At 46.8% G+C, this 25,391-nt stretch overlaps 1 protein-coding gene across 1 annotated transcript in view; it reads right to left on the reverse strand.

Moving 5' to 3' along the window:
• Positions 1-25,391, reverse strand: part of LOC135460135 (serine/threonine-protein kinase PAK 3-like) — a 67,584-nt gene that overhangs the window by 28,568 nt on the left and 13,625 nt on the right. The window contains exon 4 of the mRNA XM_064736807.1: positions 10,052-10,205. Coding sequence (XP_064592877.1) covers positions 10,052-10,205 — 154 coding nt within the window. The remainder of the gene's footprint in view (positions 1-10,051; positions 10,206-25,391) is intronic.

The following is a 25,391-nucleotide window of genomic DNA, read 5'->3' on the forward strand; positions in this document are numbered from 1 at the left end:
CTGGAGGCCGGCACACCCCACAGGAGGTTCACCCGAGGGTGTGGTGGAACGGACGGAAGGGGTGGGTCCCGACGGTGACACCATTGACGCATTTGCAACCAAAGGGAAAGGACCCGATTCAGGGGCGGGGCTCGGCGCACAATAATTGGGAGGTGGAGGGGCCGGAACATGAAGGGGTGAAGGAGATACACCAATTTGTGGAAAATATTCTGGGCGCCTGACCGTGTGGCTGGGGCCATTTTGTACTTAAGTGTTAACACTTTTAGAACTGGGGATTGAACTGGGAACAGGGGAGCTAGGGACAAGGGAGTGGACAGGGCTCAGGCTGGAGTGGCCAGGTCCAGCACAAGAGTGGGACTGAGTGGGGTGTGAGGCAGCAGGGAGTAGGTGACAACCCTTTGCCCGTGGGCAGGATCTGGCTCTCATCCCACTCATAGGGGAAGCAGGGTTAGGATCAGGGAGGGAGGAACACGGGAGAGGAGAACAGGGGACCCTGTATTTCCACTTAGATTTTACTAATTTAAGAATTGAATCTAAATTAGGATTAAACTTGCCTACCTTATAATTCCCCTTAACTTGTATATCATAAATGCTTCACCCAACTTCTCCCCAAAATGAAACCAGAGAAATGTCATCCTGAGTAATCTTGGGAAAATGTTCAAACGAAAAGTGTACAAAAGATTTGAGGTCCCTCTTTGAAAAAGAAACATCTCCCAAAACCAGGGCAGGTTTAACTATGACCTAGAACTTTCGTTGGGCTGCGGACAAATGATTACCCATCTTTCCCCAAAACCCAAAATGTCCCCCCCCACGAGACAAAAGAAATAACTTAAAAGGACAAGGCCGTGTGTGGTGCCCTCTCCCAGGGACCTGGCTGTCCTCACTGCAAGCACTCACCGATCAAAGACACACAGGTGAAAGGAACATGCCTCAGAGGGGCTGGGGGGTTCCTGTTATCCTTTGGCTTCTGGAAGCTTCCTCTGAAGCTGCAGTCTTCACTCAGAAAAATCCAAAGCAGTGCCGACAGGCCAGGAGGAACAGTCCTCACAAAACAAAGGAAAAAGCTCCTCCTGGAGCTGGCCCCATACGGCACTTCTTTCCTGTCAATCCGGAATCAGAGATCTGTGGACTCTCAGGAGATGCTCTGCAGGACTGGACACTTGCCCAGGGTCCCTGTTTGGGCACCAGCAGTGGGTGGCCAGAGTAGCTTCCCCAGGCAGGTGCTGTCGTTGTCTCTGCAGCACTGAGAGTGTCTCCACCTTGGGCTGCCTTGACAACTCCCCCAGCCTTCCAGAGGCCTGAGCCCGGATGGTGAAATCAAATCCTCACCAGAGTTATGAGAGGACTCTTCACATGGCAGATCCAGAAGGTTTTATTGAGGGAAAATCCAAGGGTCCAGGTGAGGTGAGGGTGAGGCATTCCAGGTTTGAATTCTCCATGGCTGTCTCCCACACTCTGGCTTACTGCATGACATCCTGTGTCAATGTATTTTATTTCTTCTTGTGTCTCCTTCCTGCTGTTTCACATCCTCTGATAAGGGTTAATGTGTCCTCCTTAAATTTAACATGGTATTCTCGTATTGTTCCTTGGTGGTCTGGTATGGGTCAGGGTTATCTTATCACTTGGACAGGCTGGTCAGTGGATGGCCTTACACTGTTTTTAGTTACACATAAGCCGTTTTTTGTCCCCCTTATGTTTAGCTAGCATCTGTAACACAATACACTCATCACACGATTGTTTCCATAAGTGATCCATAGATATTATATTCATTACACTACTGTTTCTATGAGCAGCACAGTGCACACTCAAGCTGATAGATTCTATTAGTTTAACAAGCAGTTAAAAAGAGTTCTAACTGATGCTATATCTAAATACTTACAATCACCAACAATATGCATATGCTAATACATAAATGCCAAAGCCAGTATTACCTGGTCATTTGTCATGGAGCTGTTCATCCCAGAGCTGGTGGTTGTTTTGGAGGAGCTGTGGCTAGGTTGTAGATGGCAGGGAACGGTGCTAGTTTGTAACTCAGCTCCCAACACCTTCAGCTTCAGCCATTTCAGTGAGGACTGAGGTCTCTCTGTCAGCACAGAGAAAGAACCAGGCTGGGCTTCTTTGTGGCAGCTGGGTCTGCCTGTGTTTCAACCTGTCATGGGGGCCCTTTGCACCGAGAGGGCTTTGAGTTTATTGGGATACTTCAAAATTTCAGAAGTTTTGAACACTTGGAAGGAGTCTGGCTATTTGAAGAGCAGGCTTCAAATTACTAAATGAAAGTCTGCCTTTCCAGCCATCTTTTACTGTCTTTGATAGAAGGACAGTTACCTCCAAAGGGAAAGATGGACAGAGGCCAATGTTGACCCAATGTTCCCTTTGCTTCCCAGATTTCCAGCTGATCTGCCTTACCAGGAGGGCTGCCCTGTGTGGGAAGAAGGATCCGAGGAGGAGCCTGTGACCATCGGGCAGGTGGAATCCCTTCTAGTATACATAGATGTATAGATTTCTATAATTCTATTTCTATATCCATGTAGTTACATTTATGGACTTATAGAGGTGTGTTTATATGTGCATATATATACATCTATAGAGTTAAAAAGATCTATATTGTTATAGATGGGATAGTTACATTTATAGTTCCTTTTTTAGATAGTTACCTTTATAGACTATGAGATCTACATTGAGAGTTACATTTAGATGTCTACATTTAGATGTCTACATTTAAATGCCTACTTTTAGACACCTACATTTAGATGCTTACATTTAGATGCTTACATTTAGATACTTAGATATAGATTTAGAAATGTGTGTAGTTCTTTAGTTAGAGGTATGTGGAAGTTTAGATGCATAGATTGAGCTGTGTAGGCCTACGCTGCTGTTTTACCTCTCTTCACCCTCAGCTGCCTTTTTCACCTCTTGCTTTTTCCCCGGTGCCCCCTGTGTCCCCTGTCCCTGTGCTGGGTTCGAGCTGGCGGCCAGGCCGAGCAGAGCAGCACTTCCAGCTCCGGCTGTCCCTGGAGCGGTGGGAGCTGCCACTGGCGCCAGGCACTGTCCCCTGAGGAGCTGCTGAAGGACGGTGAGACAGCGGGGGCTGAGGGGGCTCAGGGGGCGGTGGTGCCGAAGGGACGCTGACCCTGAGCTGCTGCTGGGGCTGAGGGCTGTGGGGCAGCCGAGGGCCGTGGTGGCCCTGAGGTGACAGGGAAGTGACACAGGATGAGGGCTGGTGGGTCTAAGGGGATGGGATGGCTCAGAAGGGACTGAGGGGGGTGAGAGGACTGTAAGGGGCTGAAGAAACTGAAGGGGGCTGGGGCTTCACCCAGAGCATGGCGGGGCTGAGGGGATGGAGGGGGCCAGCAGGGAGCACAGCAGGGACTGCAGCTCTGCCAGGCCTTGGAAGCAATTCCAGAGCCTCCACTTTTGCCACAGCTGCAAGGAAGATCTTGAGGACAGCTGGAGACTGACAGGAGGCAGCAGGGAGGAGCTGAAGGCCAGCAGCAAGAGCAGTGAACAGGGACCTGCTGCTGCCAGCCTGCAGAGAGCCCTGCTGAGGCCACAGGCCCGGGGAGGCAGGCTGGGGCTGAGGCTGCCGTGGGCTGTGGCCGTGGGCGCTGCCTGGCAGGGCAGGAGCAGGCCCTGCCCGGCTGCTTTCTCTTTCCCATCCTCCTGGGGAGGCTGTGACATTTCCTCTTCCCTGATGGAAGTGCAGCTGCTGCCAAGGGAAATGTCCCCATGCTCACTCAGTGTTCCCTTTGCTTCCCAGATGTTCCATCTGCTGTTCCTGTCCAGGAGAGCTGCTCTGCATGGGAGGAGGAGCCCGAGGGAGAGGCTTTGAAGATGGGGCAGCTGGGATCCCTCTGCTTGGATTTCCCTTTAAACATACACAGACTTGCATGTGACAGGGATTATTATATGGATATATACATATGTAGCCCGGTATTTGTACAGGTATATTTATATATATATATGGCTTGATATTTATGAATGTACTATGTATATATGTACGTATAGGTACCTGCATAGATACGGGTTTGCAGTTACACATTTGTATGCATCTGTAACATTGCATCCTGGTCGTGGGAGGTTCCTGGCATGCTCTCTAAGAGAGGTCGCATCCTGCCTTAGCTGCCAGCAGGCGGGGTCATGGTAAGGCTACTGACTGGGATCCTAAACCACTGAGCGACTGCTAAACTTGTACCCAATGCAGAAGGAACAAGTTAAAGGAAAAAGGAAGGATTGTGCTTGCTTCTTCAAGCAGCTTTATTTCTTTCCCACACAGAAGCAGTGCCAGGACGGTGCCGCTTGGAACCAGCAGCATGGCGCAGGAGTTATTCTTTCCCACAGCAGGCACAGTGCTGAAGGAGGCAGTGGCAGTGGCAGTGGCAGTGACAGTGGCAGTGACAGTGGCAATGGCACTGGCAGTCTCTCCCCCGCAGCGGGGCTGTGCAGGCAGCAGCAGAGATTCCCTGTGACCGTGGTCACAAGGATTTGCAGGTGAAGAGAGAGGCGAGAATGTTGATTCCATCATCAGAAGGCTTGATTTATTATTTTATGATATATATATTACATTATGACTATACTAAAAAGAAATAGAAGGAAAAGTTCTCAAAAGGCTAGCTAAGCTAAGAATAGAAAAGAATGAATAACAAAGGAGCTCTCTCTGACACTTTCCCAGAGAGAGCTCGGTCCTTGATTGGCCATTAATTATACACATCCAACATGGGCCAATCACAGGTGCACCTGTTGCATTCCCCAGCAGCAGATAACCATTGTTTACATATTTTTTCGGGGGCTCAGCTTCCCAGAAGGGAAAATCCTAAAGAAAAGATTTTTATGAAGAGTCGTCTGCGACATGTCACCTTTTTTTATGTAGTTAAATTAAAAAGAAAAGTGTTTGTAATTTTCTCTGCTGTTCACATGCAGAGGAAAGAACGAACACTTGACAGGTTATCTGTTGGCAATCAAAACCTCACTCAAGTGCTGGTGTGGAATGAACAGGGAATTTCTTCACCTGTAGAACATACAATTCTATCAAATCACCAAAACAATCCCACAATAAAAGAAAATGAAAAAACAATGCAAAGAAAGTTCATATCCAAACAGCTGAGTTTCAGGAAAAGTCCATGGACTGAAAATGTTTCTCTTCCCCATCTCTGAAACTCCTTTTTGGTCCTAATGGAAATGGGCTTGCTGCAGAAAAGTCCATCAATAGTTATCAAAAGTCCATTGACAGTCATCAAACAATTTCAAACAATTTTGAGACAACTTTTGGAATGTCCTGGCCACAGCCCTTAACTGAACAACTTGGGCTGAAGGTAATTTTTGGCCCTTCAATGCTTCAGAGCTGCTGCCAGCTATTTCAACTCTTTTTATATAATTTAATTTTTTTTGGGAGGGGGAAAGACCAGTAGCAGCAGCAAAAGCGGAGTCAGAAAGAGGCCCTGGGGGGCCCTGGCCCATGGAAAGACCAGGAACCCCAGACCTGGCCAACAAAATGGTGGCTCAGGACCAGAAGGGGGAAGCAAAACCCCCAAACGCAGCAAGAGGCTGGGAGGTGGCCCTGGCCCAGGGACCTGAGCCCAACAGCCCAGGCCCCACCCACGAGGCAGGCTCTGCCTTGCCACAGACCTGCACCCTGCTGCCAGCACAATGGCAGAACGGGTGGCCAAACACTTCTTTTCCCCAAAATCACCAAGGCATGCCAGCAGCACGGGAACAGAAACCGTCCCCAGAAATTCCATCTCGGGTCTGGAGATGTTGTTTACCCACAGCAAACAAGCGATGGTCGCTTCCCCCTGTGCCCTCTGCCCCTGCAATGCAAATGCAGATGTTGCTCCCATCTGCCTCCTGGCACCATGCCAACCTTTTCCGGCCTGGGGACCGGGGGCAGAACTGTTGGGACCCACCTGCCCCTTGCTGCTGGGGCGTGCGAGGAGCGGGAGGGATGGCAACCTCCAAGGGGCAATCCCCAAACAAACAAAAACCCGCCAAGAATGCTCATTTTGAATGCAGACAGCCAGGCTGCACCCACAGCCAGCTGGCGAGCCATGCCTCCTCCATGGAAGGAGAGACTGACATCCTCTTCCCCTGTCCCAGCTTCCCTCGCAGGGGCATCCCCAGGACAACCCGAAAAACTCGGGGGGTGTGGGAACTCAGGACATCACTCCGGATGTCCAGAGTTACTGAGACAACCCTTGGGGGGCTCAGAAATCCTGGGATGTTTTCCGAAGTGCTTGGTGGTTGGATTTTGACCCTGCACGGGATGTGCCACCAGTCTGAGGACAAGAGAATCACTTGGGGATAAATGGTGTAAGAATTAAGTATTCACAGGGTAGAAATATAGACTTTAGGATTTTGGTACAGGGAGGTTATGGAGACAAAATGGAGGAATCAGGGTGTGTCTTGTCCTTCTTCTTTCTTCTTCTTGTCATCCATTTTCTGTGGTGATGTTGATACTTTGGTCTTGGTTGTTGGTGAAGGTGCACTTGCTAATATGGGTGAAAGGTATTGGAAAATAAAAGTAAATATTATGTATGTAGTTTTTAGTATAAAAATAGACGACTGCCCAGTGGGAGGTCAGAGTGCCCTTGGCTGCCTTGCTGGTCAGACCTCTGTCAGGCTAGAAGGAAATTTTGTAGATAAGAAATAATAAACAATATTGAAGACTGAAAATCTGAAGAGTCCAGACTCGTCCTTTGAGGCGTGGGCTGTTCCAAGGCCATCCTATGTGTGGCTGTGCAGAGACGAAAAACCGGACCGGTCATTTGGCATCCCTGGGTGGGCTCTCCCACCAAGGAGGCAACCCTGAAGCCCTGAAGAGCTGAGTGGGCAGCTCCCGAGTTAGACGTGTTCCCAGGAGAGCACTGATAACTCCTTGGGAAAGCAGCCAGAAAGCAGCCAGGAGAGTCTGAAGAAGCAGCAGCCACTGAGAAGACCATCACACTCAGCTTCTGCCAAAGAAGGTTCGTAGCAGAACAGCCTGGATCAGAATCAGAAAGGCGTCTCTGAATCCATCTCCTGTGACCTGCTGGACGGCGATCAGGAGCCCTCAGATTGCTCTGACAACACAAGTTCAGTGAGAAGGTCAAAATTAAGAACATGGGGGGGCACACTCCCAGGAACAGTTAGAGATTTTGTCCACCTTACAAGGCGTGGCAGACAACATACGGTAGGGATCCCAAAGAAAGAGCTCAAAGAACTTTTTTTGTGGATGAGACTTAATTACCTGTTTTCAGAGACGTGTCTGTTGTTTGAAGTGGGGTTTTGGCAAGAAATTAATGGACATCTTTGTCTCTTAGCTACAAAAAAGGATGAGACGGCCTTGAAATTGCTGTCTCCTACAAGAATTATGTTAGAAGCTACCTCAGTGCAGTCAAAAAGATTGGCGAGGCAACAACTTGTTGCAGGTCCCTCAGGGGCGGAGGGAGGAGAGCAAGGCTCAAAACGGAGATTGGCTCTGATCCAAATTGATCCTGGGGAAAAAGCTCTCGAGGAAAGGGAGCAGGAAGCAATGTCATTGCCTCCGGTCCCACCACCCCGAAAGCTGAAGAGATCCCTAAAATGCCCTGAAACCCTCGAGAGTGCAGGGGCTTCAGGGTCTGACTCAGGCACAGATGACACCATCCCAATCCCAGAAGAGTTGAGATTTTCTCCCATCAAGATTGAGGAAGCTGATTGCTCATTAGGAGCGTGCCCTTCCAGCTCGCAGTGGCCAAGGGGAGATGGCACAGGAAAAGCAGCAGAGTCAGAAGGGAGGGTCCAATGGGGAAAGGAGGGTGCGGGGAAGCGCTTTCTTGCCGTGAGCACGGCGGCGCGGCGGTGGTGCAAGCTGGTGGGGGGGGCACGCGTGCGGAGGTGATGGTATACATGGGTTCTGGTGTGCCTTTCACAAGCACAGCGCCAGGAGCGGTGCTTGCCTCAGCTGGCGCGGTGCCAAAAACACATGCGAAGGGCAAGGCTCGTGGGACATCTGGGGAGGCGTCTCAGACTGACGCGGCAGCATCAGACCCGGGCAGCGAGTTAGGGGTGGTTACAGAGCTCCAGCTGGCTACTGTAAGGAGACACAGGGGATGCGCGGTTGTGGCGTCAAACCCGGAAGTCAGGACGCAGAGGTCGGCCCGAATCGCTGCGTGGGCAGGGGCACCGGCGGGGAACAGGCTGCGTACACCGGTGGGAGGCGTGGATACAGTGTCAGAGGAGGAGGAGAGAGAGTCGGGGACAGATCGTAGGGAGGAGACTTCAGAATCGGAATGGGACAGAGACAGTGACGTCAGCTCAGGGGAGATGGGGGGCGTTCCTGAAGGCGCGCGTGCGCGGAGAGTAGAGTGCGGTCGTAGGGGGTCTGATCCCCTGTGATGTCTCAGGCGAGGAGGGGCTGTGCTCAGGGTTCAACATCCCTGGGCTCCACCCCCTCTCTGGTCCTGGTGCCTTCAGTCGCAATCCCTGGGGTCCAAGCCTCTTCCCTCCAAGGGAGACATTCACATATTCAAGCTCCATTGTAAACTCAATTAAAAGCCATGCAGACTCGGTCTCAAACAAGATCACGGACGCAGCAGTTTGCTGAACGAGAGGCAGTCAAGCTCATGCCGTCATCAAGGCTGTCCAGCCTGATGACAGCGCCACCTTGGGGGGGGAAAACCGAAGTGCACAACATGCCGGATCTGTTCAGTGGAGCCACAGTGCTGTCTTGTGGTGAGACTGCAACAATGCAGTGATTTTTTCCAACAACGTATAAAAAGAAAACCACATCTAAGAAAACAATGACAACACAACAAATAGATTATCCTTCAACTTCGGGATTTTGTGAAGATGAAGAGATTTCAGATGAAGCACAGCAACAAGGAGAAGACTGTGATGAGTTTTGTCAAAGAGTGGCTTGAGAATTTGGTAAAGATGTCCTAACTAGGGCAGAGGACTTTTTGCAGGCAGGGTGTCTGTTGGGAATGTAGCTGACTAGAGAATGGATAAGTACAAGACTGTGGTTAATTCCAAATCTTGCAGCTGCAAGATAATGTGTCGTTGGGCCTAGCGGAGTATGATAAAGAAATGGACAGCGAGACGTGAGGAGTAGAGAACATAGGCTCAAAGGAATGTGGATGAGTTAATGGTATAGTTTAACCAATAGATTGCTTGACTTACAGTATATTCATAAGCTTATTATTTGCTGTGATGCTTGCTGAAAGTGATGCTTTCTTCAATAAACTGGACCTGTGATGAACCATCTGGTGTCCTGGTCTCCTTCTTTCAACAGAAGACATCATACGGATCACAGCATCGGAGGGAATTCTGGCGTGGATGCTGTCGGCAGCAGAAGCAGCAAAGAGCTTCTTGCATTCTTTTGATACAGCCAGAAAGACATACCCATGGGAACCTCAAGTTTCTTTTTCAGATTTGGGAGCATGGCCAAAAACCTCAAGGCAAAGAATGTGTTATAAAGAATCACCAATGACCTCCACAACCCCACTGTTCATGCAGATATCGATGGAGTTTCCAGAGGGAGAATTCAAACAGCCAGTGAAGACAATGGACTGGAATCGCATCAGGAAAGCGTTGTCAAAAGAAAAGGATTTATTTCCATGTTCAGAAGATTTTACAATGCCAGTGACGTATGATGCACAGGGACAGATTCCAAGGTGGGAAAGGATGGGTCATGAGACAATCAAAGATTTAGTGAAGGCCGCTCAGAATAATGGGCTGAGTTCACAATATTTTAAACAACTCTTGAGGGGTACATTTACCATGTATGACCTCACACCATATGATATTCGGAGTCTTGTGTCAATGATTCTCACAGAGACACACAGAACCTCATCTGGGAAAGAAGATGGAGAAAGTACCTCTTAGAGTTGAGAAACAAATATCAAGGTGGGCCAAATGCGAATCTCACAGAAGGACAGTTAGCAGGAGATCCTCCAGATGACAGTCCAGCGGAGCAAGCAGTATGACTTCCACGAAGAGTGTTGAACGACATCAAAGAGGCAGCTCAAATGGCAATCCTGCAGATTGCTCCAATGGGAATGCAGGACGTCCCATTCTCATGCATCAGGCAAGTTCCCACAGAACCATACACGTCGTTCATCGACTCGCGCAAGCCATGGATCAACAGGTGAAAATCGAAGAAGCCTCTCTTGTAGAGTCTGGCTTTTTGTAATGCCGACCCGGATTGTCGATGGGTCATCAGTGCAATGCCAGGACGGCCATCCTTGGCAGAGCTGGTGGAGGCATGCAGCAATGTGAGAACACCTCAGCATGTCACGTCAATTGTGAGGGATGAGCTGAGAGAAGAATGGGAAGAACAGATAAAGGGGCACTCAGAGAAACAGTCGAAGACAAAGCATTGGAAAAAATGCTTGAAAAAATACTTCACCAGTAGAATAAAAACATGAACAAAGTTCTTGCAACAATGCAGAAGAAGAACAATCCCTTAGGAGGACAATGCTACAAATGTAGGGCGTTTGGACACATGAAGAAGAATTGTCCACAGACGCACGCACCAGCGCCAGCACAAAAACCAGAAAAGCCGCTTTGTGCATGGTGGGGAAGAGGAAGGCACTCTGTGAGAGAATGTTATTCCCAGACGGACATGGAAGGAAATCCTTTACCGTATCCAGGAAACAGGAAAAGGAGCGCCCTTCAATTGCCAGCGTGCACAGACACAAGTCATGGTGGTGACACAAGAGTAAACAGGACAGTCATCAGTGAACGACAAGCAGACGCCCTCAGCAAAACCCTCAGCTGATTCCACAGTGACCCAGACCTCCTTCCACCAGGACCACAGTGCACATTTGCAGCCTCAAAATTAGTATGCTTCCTGGATGAAAATCATGCAGAGACACCAACGGGTACCCACTGAGATTCATACAGAAGACAAGATTTCTTAATAGTGGGACAAGATAAAAGTAGCATCCTCGGACTCATTGTTTATCCTACAGTTGTCTCAGCAGACAAGAACACAGAATTGGCAGTTTTGGAAAAAGCACTTCATCCACCATTGACCGTGCCAGAAAACACTCTGGTCATGAGAGCTTTTGCCTTGCCACCACACGCCATTGGAGAGGTCATGTCAATCTTCGACCAAGAAGGTCTTCCTTTGAAGGAGCATGTTGAAATACATACTACATGGGTGAAACACATAGGTTGAGATCGACCCACACTCACGTGTTGATTGACATGTGGAGACAGAATGATAGCAATCAGAGGCATGCTCTACACAGGGGCAGATGTCACAGTAATATCTTACATTTTTGGCCACGCAATTGGAGCTTGGTCGCGTCCTTGGGTTCTCTCTCAGGCATAGGGGGAGTTTCTCTGTGTCTGCAGAGTGAGAATTCCATCGTTGTCACGGGACCAGGAGACAAGATGGCGATCATTCGTCCCTTCATTGTCCAAAAGCCGATCACAGTCAGGGACTAGATCTTTTGGCACAATGGGGCACAAAGATCGACGTGGATTTTCAGTAGGGGTCACAGCGGCACTCGCCACATTGAAGTTGACATAGGGAACAGATGATCCAGTTTGGGTGGATCAGTGGCCCCCTGGGCAAAAAAATTTGAGTGCATTGAAAAACCTGGTCCAAGAACAATTGCAGAAGGGACACATCAAGCCAAAAGACAGCCCATGGAACTCTCCAGTGTTTGTCATCAAGAAAAAGCTATCAGGCAAATGGAGGCTGTTGCATGATCTCAGGAGGATCGATGAAGTCATTGAAGACATGGGACTGCTTCAGCTGGGACTTCCATCTGTCTCGATGGTTCCCAGAGATTGGCCGCTTGTGGTCATTGACGTCAAGGATTGTTTTTTCAGTATACCACTCCATCCAGATGATGCTCCAAGATTTGCCTTTTCAGTTCCAAGTATCAACAAGGAAATGCCTCTGCAATGGTACCATTGGGTGGTTCTTCCTCAGGGTCTGAAGAACTCGCTAACAATCTGTCACTGGTACGTGCCATGAGCTTTGTTACCAGCGTGGAAGAAATTTCCAAAGGTGAAGATCATTCATTATGTGGATGATTTGCTCATTATGGCATCAACACAACAGGAGCTGCAAAAATCTCGTGATTGTGTGATTGCAGAAGTGCAAAAGGCAGGTCTGGAAATCAGTGTTTCAAAAATTCAGGAGGTCGCGCTTTGGAAATATCTAGGGTGGAAGATCTCAGAGAAAACAATAAAACCTCAGAAGATGGAGGTCAGCACAAAAATCAACAATCTACATGATTTACAGCAACTTCTAGGAGAGATCAACCGGATGAGCCCGATTTTGGGAATCACGAACAGCAACATTCCAGCGTTGCTCGATCTCTTGAGAGGAAACACAGACATTCGATCTCCCAGGACACTCATGCAGGAAGCGAAGAAAGAATTGGAGAAAGTTACAGGTGCTATACAGAAAAGTCAGGCACATCGGCTTGTTTAATTGTTGCCTTTTCAGTTGGTAGTGCTGGGGAAGAAAACACAGTTCGTGGTTTGATCTTCCAATGGGATGCATCACAAAGAGACTCTCTAATAATCATAGAATGGATTTTTCTACCATACAGGCCTCCAAAGACAATTCTCACAGATTTAGAAATGGTGGCACAAATCATCATAAAGGCAAGAACAAGGTTGCTGACAATGGCAGGATGGGAATTCTCAGTCATCCAATTGCCTCTGAAAAAAGATTATTTCGATTGGGCGATGCAGAAATCAAAAGACTTGTTAATTGCATTGTTAGCTTTTCCAGGAACTTGCACGATCAGTTTTCTGCAGAACAGGGTGTTGCAATCACAAATATGCTACAGAGAAAAGCCAAGAAAAAGCGAAGAACCTCTGGACGGGATCATGGTGCTAACTGATGGTTCAGGGAAGACGCACAAGTTGGTGATCACATGGATGAACTCAATGACAGGGGAATGGGATTCAGATGTGAAGATGGTTCAAGGCTCTCCACAAATCATGGAGTTGGCAGTCCAAGCATTTCAGTCGTTCGAACAACCTCTCAGTCTGGCCATAGATTCCGCATATGTTGTGCGTGTGGTCAAACAATTGGAGGGTTCACTCTTGAAAGAAGTCAGCAACAAAGTCTTATATTCATATCTGGTAAGCTTGAAAACATTACTAGAAAGCAGGGAACAAGAATATTTTATCACTCACATTAGAGTGCACACAACACTTACGGGATTTCTAGCAGAAGGGAATGCTCAGGCAGACAGATTGACAACGCCCATTTCACAAACACTCCTGGACATTTTTGAGCAGGCAAGATTGAGTCATGGGTTTTTTCATCAGAATGCACAGGCACTGATGGAATCCTTTAGTCTCACAAAGAGTCAGGCAAGGGAAATAATTAGTGCTTGTCCAGATTGTCAGCTTGTGCAGCCACCTGCTTCCACAGGAGCAGTGAATCCGCAGGGACTGCAAAGTCTTCAGTTGTGGCAAGATGATGTCACAAAACACCCATCTTTTGGGAGGCTCAAAAATACTCATGTTTCAGTAGATACATTCTCAGGAGCAGTCTTTGCTTCGGCACATGCAGGGGAAACAGCAGAACATGCTTTTTGACATTTCTGCAAGCATTCACATCATTAGGTGTTCCTCAAGAAATAAAAACAGATAATGGTCCAACATGTATAGGCAGGGTGCTTGACAAATTCCTGAAAAGGTGGGGTGTCAAACATACATTTGGTATTTCACATTCACCCACAGGTCAAGCAGTCATTGAAAGAACATATCACACCCTGAAATCCCTTCTGGACAGAAAGAGAAGGGGGGATCCAGAGGTGACACCTCACATGAAGTTAAATAAAGCATTGTATGTGTTGAATTTCCTAAATGGTTCATCTTCAGAGCCCAATCTGCCAATCGTGAGGCGTTTTTCAAACAGCTTGCAGGCAAAACTAAGGAAAAATCTTTTGGTTTTGATCAGAAATCCAGAGACAGGACAAATAGAGGGCCCCTTCAAACTAATCACCTGGGGCAAGGATTTCACTTGTGTTTCCACAGGGCGAGGTCTGAAGTGGGTTTCAGCGCAACACGTGAAGCCGTTTCGGATGCGAGAGCAAGAGAACACTGATCCAAAAAACATAGAAATGAGCACACAGACAGAAGTGGAGGCTCAAGCTGCAGACAGTGACTCAGAAGAGAAATAAAAGGAGCAGAGATTTTGGGGGGTTTTCCTTTGGGGTCTTGAGTGGAAACATGGCAATGCTTTCTCACGAGGGTGAAGTCATGAGCTTCACAGTGCTCATGTGCCTCATTCTTTCATTTATTGCTTTAGGCAATGGGGCAAATCTACCCATTGATCAGCCAAAGCAGAATGTTTGGGAGACTTGGGCCCAAACAGCGAATTTGGAAAGTATTTGCTTGACACATTCGAGGCCAGGGAGACCATTCTCAGCATGCATGGTTGGGTTGCCAGTGGACGAATGGCCAATTCTGGGACACTCCTTGGTCAACATTTCGCAGGTCGTTAAAGATCCTGTAAAGGAGTGCTGTGCTTGGATGCATCTTGTTCCTGTGGCTTCTACTGAACCTCAGGAATTGGAGATCTTTGGGTCCATGACAATGGAACTTTGCATGCAGTTTGAAACTCCAAATGTGACAAAAACAAACAAAACTATTGATGTCACTCCCAATCATGAATTTTATAGAAATGCATCAGCTTGGTGTAAATACACTAAAAAAACAGCCAAAGGATCAATCCAGGTTCAGGTGTAATTGCCACGAGGATTGTTTTTATTTTGTGGGCACAGAATTTAGCATGGCATTCCTGCCAATGCCAGGGGAGGTCCATGCAGCATTGGGAAAATTTCAATGTTGTCACCAAATTTGAAGTTGTTGAGAGAGAAAAAACACAAAGAGAAAAGATCATTACAACATTATGGGGCAGATTGCAATGACGAAGTGTAAATTTGGGACAAGGCAAGTAGAATTGCTACAGCAATTTTCTCACCTCAGACAGCGTCGGGGGTGGCCTTGACTCAACTGGACCACATGGGTTGCTGGTTGAGCAAGCATACTCAATCCATGTCTCTCGCACAGAGTGACATGCTGAAAAACATCAACAGTGTGAGACAGGCGACTCTTCAAAACAGAGCGGCAATTGATTATCTGTTGCTCACTCATGGATATGGGTGTGAAGAGTTTGAGGGGATGTGCTGCATGAATCTCTGACCATTCAAGGTCAATTCACAAAAGTATTCAAAGAATAAAAGATAGTATAAATAAACTAAGGGGAGATCACTGGGTCTTGGATTGATGACGTGGCAGGATTTTTTGATCTTTCTCCTTTAGGGAGAGGGTTTTTAAAGATAGGTCTATATATCTTGATCTATATATCTTGATAGTGCTCTTGTTATCCAATGCATCTTTTTATGTGTACAGCGTGTCATGAGTCAAGTTGCGAAAGAGATGCTTTTGGTGCAAACAGAAGGGGGAGATGTGGGAACTTGGCACATCACTCTGGATGTGCAGAGTTACCGAAACAACCCTTGGGGGGTTCGGAAATCCTGCAACGTTGTCAGAAGTGCTTGGTGGTTGGATTTTGACCCTGCACAGGATATGCCACCTGTTTGAGGACAAGAGAATCACTTGGGGATAAATGATGTAAGAATTAAGTATTCACAGGGTGGAAATATGGACTTTAGGATTTTGGTACAGGGGGGTTATGGAGACAAGATGGAGGAATCAGGCCGACAAGACTGTCCTTCTTCTTTCTTCTTCTTATCATCCATTTTCTGTGGTGATGTTGGCACTTTGGGCTTGGTTCTTGGTGAAGGTGCACTTGCTAATATGGATGAAAGGTATTGGAAAATAAAAGTAAATATGATGTATGTAGTTTTTAGTATAAAAATAGATGACTGCCCAGTGGGAGGTAGGGGTGCCCTTGGCTGCCTTGCTGGTCAGACCTCTGTCAGGCTGGAAGAAAATTTTGTAGATAAGAAATAATAAACAATATTGAAGACTGAAAATCTGAAGAGTCCAGACTCGTCCTGTGATAAACGAATTTACCAAATTCAAGATCCGTATAATTATCTTTATTATTATGCAAGCAAGAATAAGCAAGGTTCAGCGCTGGGCGGCCAGGAGGAATGGGGACTCCTGACCGCCCAGCGCTGGGTGCCTAAGAGGAGTGGGGACTCCTGGCCGTCCAGAGCTGAACCTTGCTTATTCTTGCTTGCATAATAATAAAGATAATTATACGGATCTTGAATTTGGTAAATTTGTTTATCACAATTTGGTGCCATGACTCGGATCTAGAGATAGGGTTGGTTTGAGAATTTGGGGGGGGTGCCCCCACCCCTTTGGTGGCCCTGATCTTCTCAACCGACCCCCCCTCTGGACCAACGAACCTAAATTCGAGAATAAGGAAGGAAACACTGGTAACCCTGTAAACTTTGTGCACGAAGATCCAAGCGAAGACGCAGGACGCGTGAGTATATGGGTGAACCGCTCGGTTGAGGTTGGAATCCCAGGGCACAGTGAATGAGACGTCCAACTGCGGACGACGTGAGATGGACCCTCTAGTAGTGCGTTTCTCGTAGCCCGCGAGGGAGCGAGCCACGACCGAGGGGTGTGTGTGTATGTGTGTGCGTGGAGGTGCCTTGGAAGATGGGGCAGAGGAAAGCAAGCCTTCTGACTCCATGGGGGAGGGCCCCCGGTTACCCCCAATACCTAAGGATAGTCCGTTAGGATTAATGATTAAGTATTGGGATGATTTTCCCTCCAGAAAGGGGAAGGATAAAGCAAAAATGATAAATTATTGCATGGTAGTATGGGGGGGTAAGAAATTGGACTCAGGAAATATATACTGGCCCGTTTTCGGATCCTCCGGGGACTGGGTCTGTCAAGCCCTGAACATCTATGTGAATTCCAAAGAGCCAGAAAACCTGGAAGAGAGTGCCTGTGCTAAATTGTGGTTGGTAGGAAGTAATGAGCAAATAACTAGATTGCTCCCCCTTAAGGGAAGCCAAGGCGAGGAAGATAGAAAGAAAAAGTCCCGAGTGGAGGAAGAGATTTCTATTTATCCTCCCCCATATATACCACCACCAGCCCCAGCCCCCCCTGTATCCCTTCCAAGCATTCCTCCGGCATCAGCCCCTGATAAACAGCAGGTCACAGACTCCCCGGATTACAGGAGGCATACTCGGAGTCAGATGAGGACAGTAATTGAGGAAGCAGAGAACAGTGGGTTGTTCCCTCTTAGGGAGATAGCATTAGGGAGACCTCAAGCTGGGATGGGGTTTGTGTCTGTCCCCTTAAACTCAGGAGATGTCCGTGAGTTTAAGAAAGAGATAGGAAAATTATTAGAAGACCCTATAGGAGTAGCAGAAAGGGTGGATCAGTTCCTGGGACCAAATATATATACTTGGGTAGAGATACAGTCCACTCTAGGCATACTATTTACAACAAAGGAGAGATGGATGATTAGAAGGACAGGAATGAGGATGTGGGACGCCCAGCATGTTCAAGGTCCTGCGGCTGATGTCAAATGGCCCTTGCAAAATCCCAATTGGAATAATCAGGACCCCAACCATCGTGGTCCTATGCAGGACTTAAGAACCATCATAATCCAGGGCATATGAGAGGCTGTGCCCCGGGGACAAAATATAAGTAAGGCATTCAGGGAGTGCCAAGGAAAGGATAAGACCCCTACTGAATGGTTGGAAAGATTAAGGAAGAGTTTTCAGTTATACTCAGGGTTGGATCCAGAGACGCCTATGGGGCAAGCACTCCTGAAAACACAGTTTGTAGTAAATTGTGGGAGGATGTTCGAAAGAAATTAGAAAAGTTAGAGGATTGGCAGGACAGAGGACTTGATGAATTGCTTAGGGAGGCTCAAAAAGTATATGTTAGACGGGAGGAAGAGGCACATAAAAGGCAAGTTTGGATGATGGTGGCAGCAGTCAGGGAGGGACAGCAAAACAACCCTCCGCCACGGGAAAGAAATGACATGAGGAGGGGTCCCCGGGATTTAGGAGGGCCCCCAGCTGGGGGGAGAGAAGGAACGGTGTGCTACTACTGTGGTGGGAAAGGACACATGAAGAGGGAATGTCGAAAGAGGCTTAGGGATGAGAAAATGTTCAAAGAGGATTAGGGGGTCAAGGGCTGTATTTATTGGGGACTCAAATGTCATCAGAGCCCTTGGTAAAACTTAAAGTGGGTCCCCAGCAAACCCCCATAACCTTCCTTGTAGACACGGGGGCCGAGAGATCAACAGTTCAGTCTTTGCCCCCAGGATGTAAGATTTTGCCTTCAACAGTACAGGTTATTGGGGCAAAAGGGGAACCCTTCAAGGTTCCTGTAATTAAAGATGTCTTAATAGAATCAGAGAAAAAAATAGGGGTAGGATCCCTGCTACTAGTTCCTGAAGCCGATTACAATTTATTAGGTAGAGATTTAATGGTGGAATTAGGAATAAATATAAATATTGAAGAAGAACAGTTGAAAGTCAGACTGTGCCCCCTACGGGCCACTGATGAGGAGAAGATAAACCCAGAGGTTTGGTATACCCCTGACACAGCAGGGAGACTGAATATAGAGCCTTTCACAGTTATCATCCAAAACCCAGAAATCCCGGTGAGGATGAAACAATATCCCATGTCAGACGATGGGCGAAGGGGACTAAAACCAGAAATAGAATGGTTAATACAACAAGGGCTCTTGGAACCTTGTATGTCTCCCTTCAACACCCTCATCTTACCTGTAAAAAAACCAGATGGAAAATACCGACTAGTACATGATTTAGGGGGAAATAAATAAAAGAACTAGTGCCCGGTTCCCTGTAGTAGCTAATCCCCATACATTGCTCAGTCAATTGAAACCTGATGACCAATGGTATAGTGTTATAGATTTGAAAGATGCCTTTTGGGCATGCCCCTTGAAGGAAGAATGTAGAGACTATTTTGCATTTAGAATGGGAAGATCCCGATACCCACCGAAAGCAACAACTAAGGTGGACCGTGCTCCCACAGGGATACACTGAGTCCCTGAATTTATTTGGGCATGCATTAGAACAGATAATGAAAACCTATACCCCAAATCCAGGAATAACCCTTGTTCAATATGTAGATGATCTTTTAATAGCTGGAAAGAGTGAGGAATCAGTTAGGGAAGAAAGCATTAAGCTTTTAAACTTTTTGGGCGTTCAGGGACTGAAGGTGTCCAAAAAAAAATTGCAATTCGTAGAAGAAGAAGTGAAGTACCTGGGACACCGACTCAGTAAAGGAACTAAAACACTAGATCCAGAGAGGGCTAAGGGAATCCTCTCCCTTCTTCCCCCAAGAAATAAGAGACAAATCAGACAGCTATTGGGTCTTGTAGGATACTGCAGACAATAGATTGGAAACTTTAGTGGCAAGGTAAAATTCTTGTATGAAAAACTAACTACTGAAGGTTTGATTAAATGGACTGAAAAGGATGAAGAATCATTAGAACAACTAAAAGAGGAATTGGCTAATGCCCCGGTGCTAAGCCTCCCCGATGTTAGGAGACCTTTTTATTTGTTCGTTAATGCTGAGGCAGGAGTAGCATTTGGGGCACTGGCTCAGGACTGGGCTGGCAGTCGAAAACCAGTAGCATATATCTCTAAATTACTGGATCCAGTAAGTAGGGGATGGCCAACATGCTTGCAGATTATAGTAGCCACAGCTCTCTTAGTGGAGGAAGCTCTCAAAATTACCTACGGAGGAGAACTGAGAGTCTTTACTCCCCATAATATACGGGCAGTGTTGCAACAAAAGGCAGAAAAATGGATAACAGACTCAAGACTTTTGAAATATGAGGGCATTTTACTGTCATCCCCTCGGTTGATACTTGAAACCACCTCTCTGCAAAACCCTGCTGAATTCCTGTTTGGAGATCCACAGGAGAATTTAACTCATGATTGCTTACATAGCATAGAGAAACAAACAAAAATTAGACCAGATCTTGAAGAAGAAGAGCTGGAAGAGGGAGAAAAGTTATTTGTGGATGGTTCCTCTAGGGTTGTTGAGGGAAGCGAATCTCTGGATATGCCATTGTGGGAGGTGAAAATTTAGAAATAATAGAATCTGGACCTCTGAGTCCTAGTTGGTCAGCCCCGGCCTGTGAGCTTTGTGTGGTATTGCAGGCTCTGAAATTCTTGGAAGCTAAGGTTGGGACCATCTATATGGATTCAAAGTATGCCTTTGGAGTGATACATACTTTTGGAAAAATTTGGGAAGAAAGAGGGTTAATAAATTCCTGAGGAAAAGAATTAATACATCGGGAACTAATAACTCAGGTATTACAAGCGTTAAGAGGCCCAAAGAGAATAGCAATAGTACATGTTAAAGGACATCAAAAGGGTCCCTCCCATCTGATCACAGGAAACAATATAGCAGACAGAGAAGCAAAGAAAGCTGCCCTCATAAAATTCCAGGAGCAGGGAATAAGGAGAATGCGAGATGATGAGAGAGTTTGTGTCCTGAGCTTCACAGCCCAGGAAAAGGAAAACTTAGACAAAATGGGAATAAAAGAGAATGAGGGTATTCGAAAATTACCAGATGATAGGGAAGTGCTGCCAAAATCTGTAGCTCAGAGGATAGTGCAGCAGTTGCATGAACAGACTCATTGGGGAACCCAAGCCTTAGTAGATCAGTTTACTATTAAGTATATGTATAGGAATTTATGATATAGCAAAACAAGTAGTTAGGGGATGTATAACATGCCAGAGGGTTAATAGGCATCAAGCTCGAGAAAGGATTCCAGGAGAAAGGGAATTAGCACACCGACCTTTTTCACATGTACAAGTAGATTTCACCGAGCTACCGAAAGTAGGGAGGTACAAGTACTTATTGGTACTGGTAGATCATCTAACCCACTTCGTAGAAGCATATCCTACATCACGGGCCACTGCAAACGTGGTGATTAAAACCTTGCTGGAAGAAATAATCCCTAGGTATGGACTAGAAGAAATATTAGACTCTGATAGAGGCCCCCATTTCGCAAATAAAGTACTAAAAGAGGTAACCGTGGCCTTAGGTACTAAATGGAAATATCACACCCCTTGGCACCCTCAAAGCTCAGGGAGGGTAGAAAGGGCAAATGGAGAAATCAAGAAGCAACTCACTAAACTTATGGTGGAAACTAAAATGTCGTGGGTCAGATGTTTACCCATGGCGCTGCTAAACATTAGAACCCAACCTAGGATGGATGTGGGAATTTCTCCCTTTGAAATGCTCTATGGAATGCCTTACAACTTAGAGCTACCAGGAAACCATCCCTGTATCCAAGATAGTCAAATTCAGAGTTACATACAACAGCTAATGAAACGAAGGGAGGAATTAAAACGAAAAGGACTATTGGTACAAAGACCCCCTTGGGATATAGCAATGCATAAGCTTAAACCTGGAGATAGAGTCCTAATTAAAACTTGGAAAGAGACCTCCCTAACACCCCAATGGGAAGGTCCCTATGTTGTCCTGTTTACCACAGAAACAGCCATCTGAACTGCTGAAAAAGGCTGGACACATGCCAGTCGAGTGAAAGGACCCATCACTGCAGACACCCCTTGGGAGGTGACCAGTCGCCGTGGAGATCTACAATTGACTCTTCAGAAAACATAAGAACGCCTATCAACTGGTAATATGAATGACTGAGAGGGAGAAACACCGACTGCAGTTACTGGTTAGAGACAATATTCAAAGGGTGGGAAAGGAACAGAAGTGTCCTCTCATTTGGCACACATGGGATGATCTGATATCAGTGGCTGAGGTCCTCGCTGAGATAAGGCGGCCGCTGTCTAACAGACCTGGGTGCATTAAATGTGGTGATCCCAACTGTAGGGCATGGATAAAAATATTTTGCGGGGGATGTAGGCTCAAATGGTGGCTTTTCCAGTCACAATTAGGTAGGGGTATCTGGTGTCATACTTGTGATTGGGGTTGGAGGAGGGAAAACCCTCACACAGCCCTAAGCAAATTTGCAACAGCCCCAGGACAAAGAGAAATCCCTTACAGGGAAGCAATAACATTAATTGAAAATATAGAGCAGAGGAGACATTGGGCCCTGGCCTGGGCAATACATCACCAATTATATAGGATCATCTGCCAAAATCAGAGTGTGATATTAGACCAGGTGTGTAAAGGGAAAAAGATTCATGTCCCCATAGAGTGGCAAGTTGAGCCCCAAAATTGGGATAGTACCATACGTCGCTACTTCCGAATATATAAGAAACGAGCCCATAAGGCTCGGAGGAAAAAACCAGACAGTGGGACTCAGGCCCTGTAAAGCTCACTAGGAACGGTAGGGAGTCTGCCATAAAATAAGAGAGATCCTTTGCCTGGAGGCCTGGCAGCCTGCCCTTAGGAGTGGGGGCAGGACTCAAAGGGATAGCCCAAATAACGCACCCCCTGAAGACTACCCCTGCTGCCGAGAAGATAATGATCCCTGCAGACCGATGCACCCGGGCTGGCAGGCGAGGCAGAGAGGTAAGGAGGAGTGGGGGAGAGCAACGGGCCACAGGAACACGAACGGAGCACCGGAATGCTCCAGGTAAAAGAGATATGGTTATAAAAGGTGAACAAAATTGGTTGCTAGGACCCTGCCCTGCTTGGCGAGCTATTTTTATCATTATAATCCTGAGCTTCCCAACTGCCTGGGGAAACCCCCATCAGCCTTATAAAGGGAACAAGATCCTAGTCAAACGGACCCTGATCACTGACTGGTCTCAGGCCTTTTTGCAATTTACCGGATCTGTGGGAAATACCACAGGTTTAAGTTTACTAACATTAGTTCTGCATGACGGTCTGCCGTATGCCATACACAAATGGAAGAGGCAGAAAACTTGGCAGCTTCAAGGAGCAGTGGGAGAACAAATTGATATTGGATGTCAAATGGTTAATGGATCAGACTATACAAACGCAATCTCAATCAGTGTTTCCATGGGTCAGGAGGATAAACAAATAAATTGTGAATACCCAGCACGAGACTGCTGGCAAAACTTCACATTAACTCACACGGCAGAGGTAGTCTGCCTCTGGGAAAAAGATACACAGGGCCTTTCTTTTAAATTCATAATAGATAGTAAAACACAATCTAGCACTACTAAACCTCACATTATCACTGTTTCACCTACACCACTGGTCACACTTACACCAAAAATTTTCAAAATAGGACCTTATATAATCAGAAAAACTGCTCAACAACAAATATTATTCAATCCAGCATGGTCTCTGAAACGGGTCGAAGTGCTGATGCAGACCAATGTTTCAGAAATCCAGCCAGCTTGTTCTCCGTTTTTGCAAACATCCTTTGAAGGCTGGACTACTTGGCTCAGGAAACGCAGCTCTTTTAAAACAAGGAAACTTAGAGATGTGACTGGTGTTCTAGGCACAGGACTGGGAATTCTGAATAGCATTGATTCGGAGGTACTAATGAACAAACTGGCTGCTACGGCCAGAGATCTGTCCAAATTACAGCACCCACTGAGGTCATCTCTACTGGCTTTAGGGACACACCAGTGGATGTTGTCAAACATTTTGCCAAATTGGGAAAGACACAGAGCAAAACATTTGCCATTTTGAGATTCGCCCTAACGAGGCTTCTAAAACAGTTCTTATATACATAGGCAATGGGTGCACGTGTTTTAGAACGCTGTGATTTTGTGCTAGCAGATAATATTACGGTAGATACAAAGAATCACTCAAACTTCTGTGCTTGTAACTTCACTAAGATTACAGGGTGTGACACCACTTATGAAGCTACAGTTACCTCTCACCACCTATTACAATCTAACTACACACTGATTCACAAGCTAATGCCCACCCTGATTGGGATGGACTTCACCCTAGTGAGACAACTATTGTTTCATCAGGACCTGATCAAAATTCTTGAGAAAATCAGGAAAAGTGGACAGAAGACCCTAGTAACTGTTCAACATGATGTAGAGAAAATACACCAGGTACTAGAAAGGGTGAAGCAAGATAGCAATCATAGGGGGTGGGATACGCTGTTCGGATGGTCACCTTCTGCCACACATGTCCTAAACAGTATGTGCCATCCCATTGTCGTTCTTTTAATTCTGATTGTACTAGGATTTATTTTGTCAGCAGTTCAATTTGTTATGAATTGGAATATGATGAAAAGGCTAAAGAAATTAGCATGTATAATTAATGCACATAGCTGAACTGATGAAACAGACCATTTAGTGCTTGCTAGGAAGGAGCTAAAAAGATTTAATGGACAAAATTGTTAAAAAGAGAAATGGGGAATTGTAATAAGTAACAATATGTTTGTTCATTAATAGCTACATAATTTAAATTATAAAACAATAGCTAAACAGCTCTTGTTTAGCAAGATATAATATATACCTATGTGCAGTCACATATGGTAAAACCTTTAACTTCGTAGGAATTGCTTTATTTACAAACCACTCCCCTGTAACTAGGTACAGCTACATCTGGTAACAATTACTAACTTCACTAGAATTGCTTGGTTTGCAAATTCCACCCCATAGATATAGGAGACCCTCTGTAATGAGATACCTCCACATCTGGTAACAATTATTAACCTTGCAAGAATTGCTTAGCTTTTAGAATTTAGACTTATAGATATACCTTATAAGGAAAGCGGCCAAAGAGGAAGACTTGGGGCCTTCATCCCACGACCACCAGAAGGCAGAAAAAGACCCCCTAGCAACCGGAGGAGCAAGCGCAGAAGACGGACCACGTCATCCAGGAATCCGGAAAAAAAGGACAATAAAAAGCGAACTTTAAAGGGGGGAAAGGTACGTGCCTAAGAGGAGCGGGGACTCCTGGTCGCCCAACGCTGAACCTTGCTTATTCTTGCTTGCATAAAAATAAAGATAATTATACGGATCTTGAATTTGGTAAATTCGTTTGGCACAGTCCTGTGGAGCGTGGGCTGTCCCAAGGCCATCCTACACATGACCGTGCAGAGACGAACAACCGGACCGGTCGGGGGGAAGTCACGCCGGGTGCAGGAGCCACTGCGGCAGCTGCTGCCGGGAGCGCTGCGACCGCGGGCAGCTCCAAGGGTCCCGCGGGCTCGGTGTCGTTTTCAGCAGCCTACTGAACGGGAACTGGCTCGGTGGAAGGCGGCAAGGGTGCGTGGGAACATGCTGCTGTTGTGTCGCTTGGCTCCGGGAGCAGCAGCGCAGGCGCATGCTCTGCCTCTGTGGGAGAGACTGGCAGGCACGGCATGGGGTCAGCAGCGGCGTCTTCTGTTAGCTCCGGGACCGGCTGCAGAGGCGCAGACGTTGTCTGCAAAAGCGGCGGAGCAGGCATGGAAGGCAGCAGGGGGGCCGGCAGATCGCTGTTGCCTAGCAACATCGGCGCAGCCGCAGGAAACAGTGTTTCTGCGATCACAGGTGTAGACTGCAAAAGCAGCAGGGCCAGCACGGGAGGCAGCAGGATGGCCGGGTGGGGCGGCGCCGAGTCGCT

The sequence above is a fragment of the Zonotrichia leucophrys genome, chromosome Z (assembly GCF_028769735.1).
Source record: "Zonotrichia leucophrys gambelii isolate GWCS_2022_RI chromosome Z, RI_Zleu_2.0, whole genome shotgun sequence".
Classification (NCBI taxonomy): Eukaryota; Metazoa; Chordata; class Aves; order Passeriformes; family Passerellidae; genus Zonotrichia; species Zonotrichia leucophrys.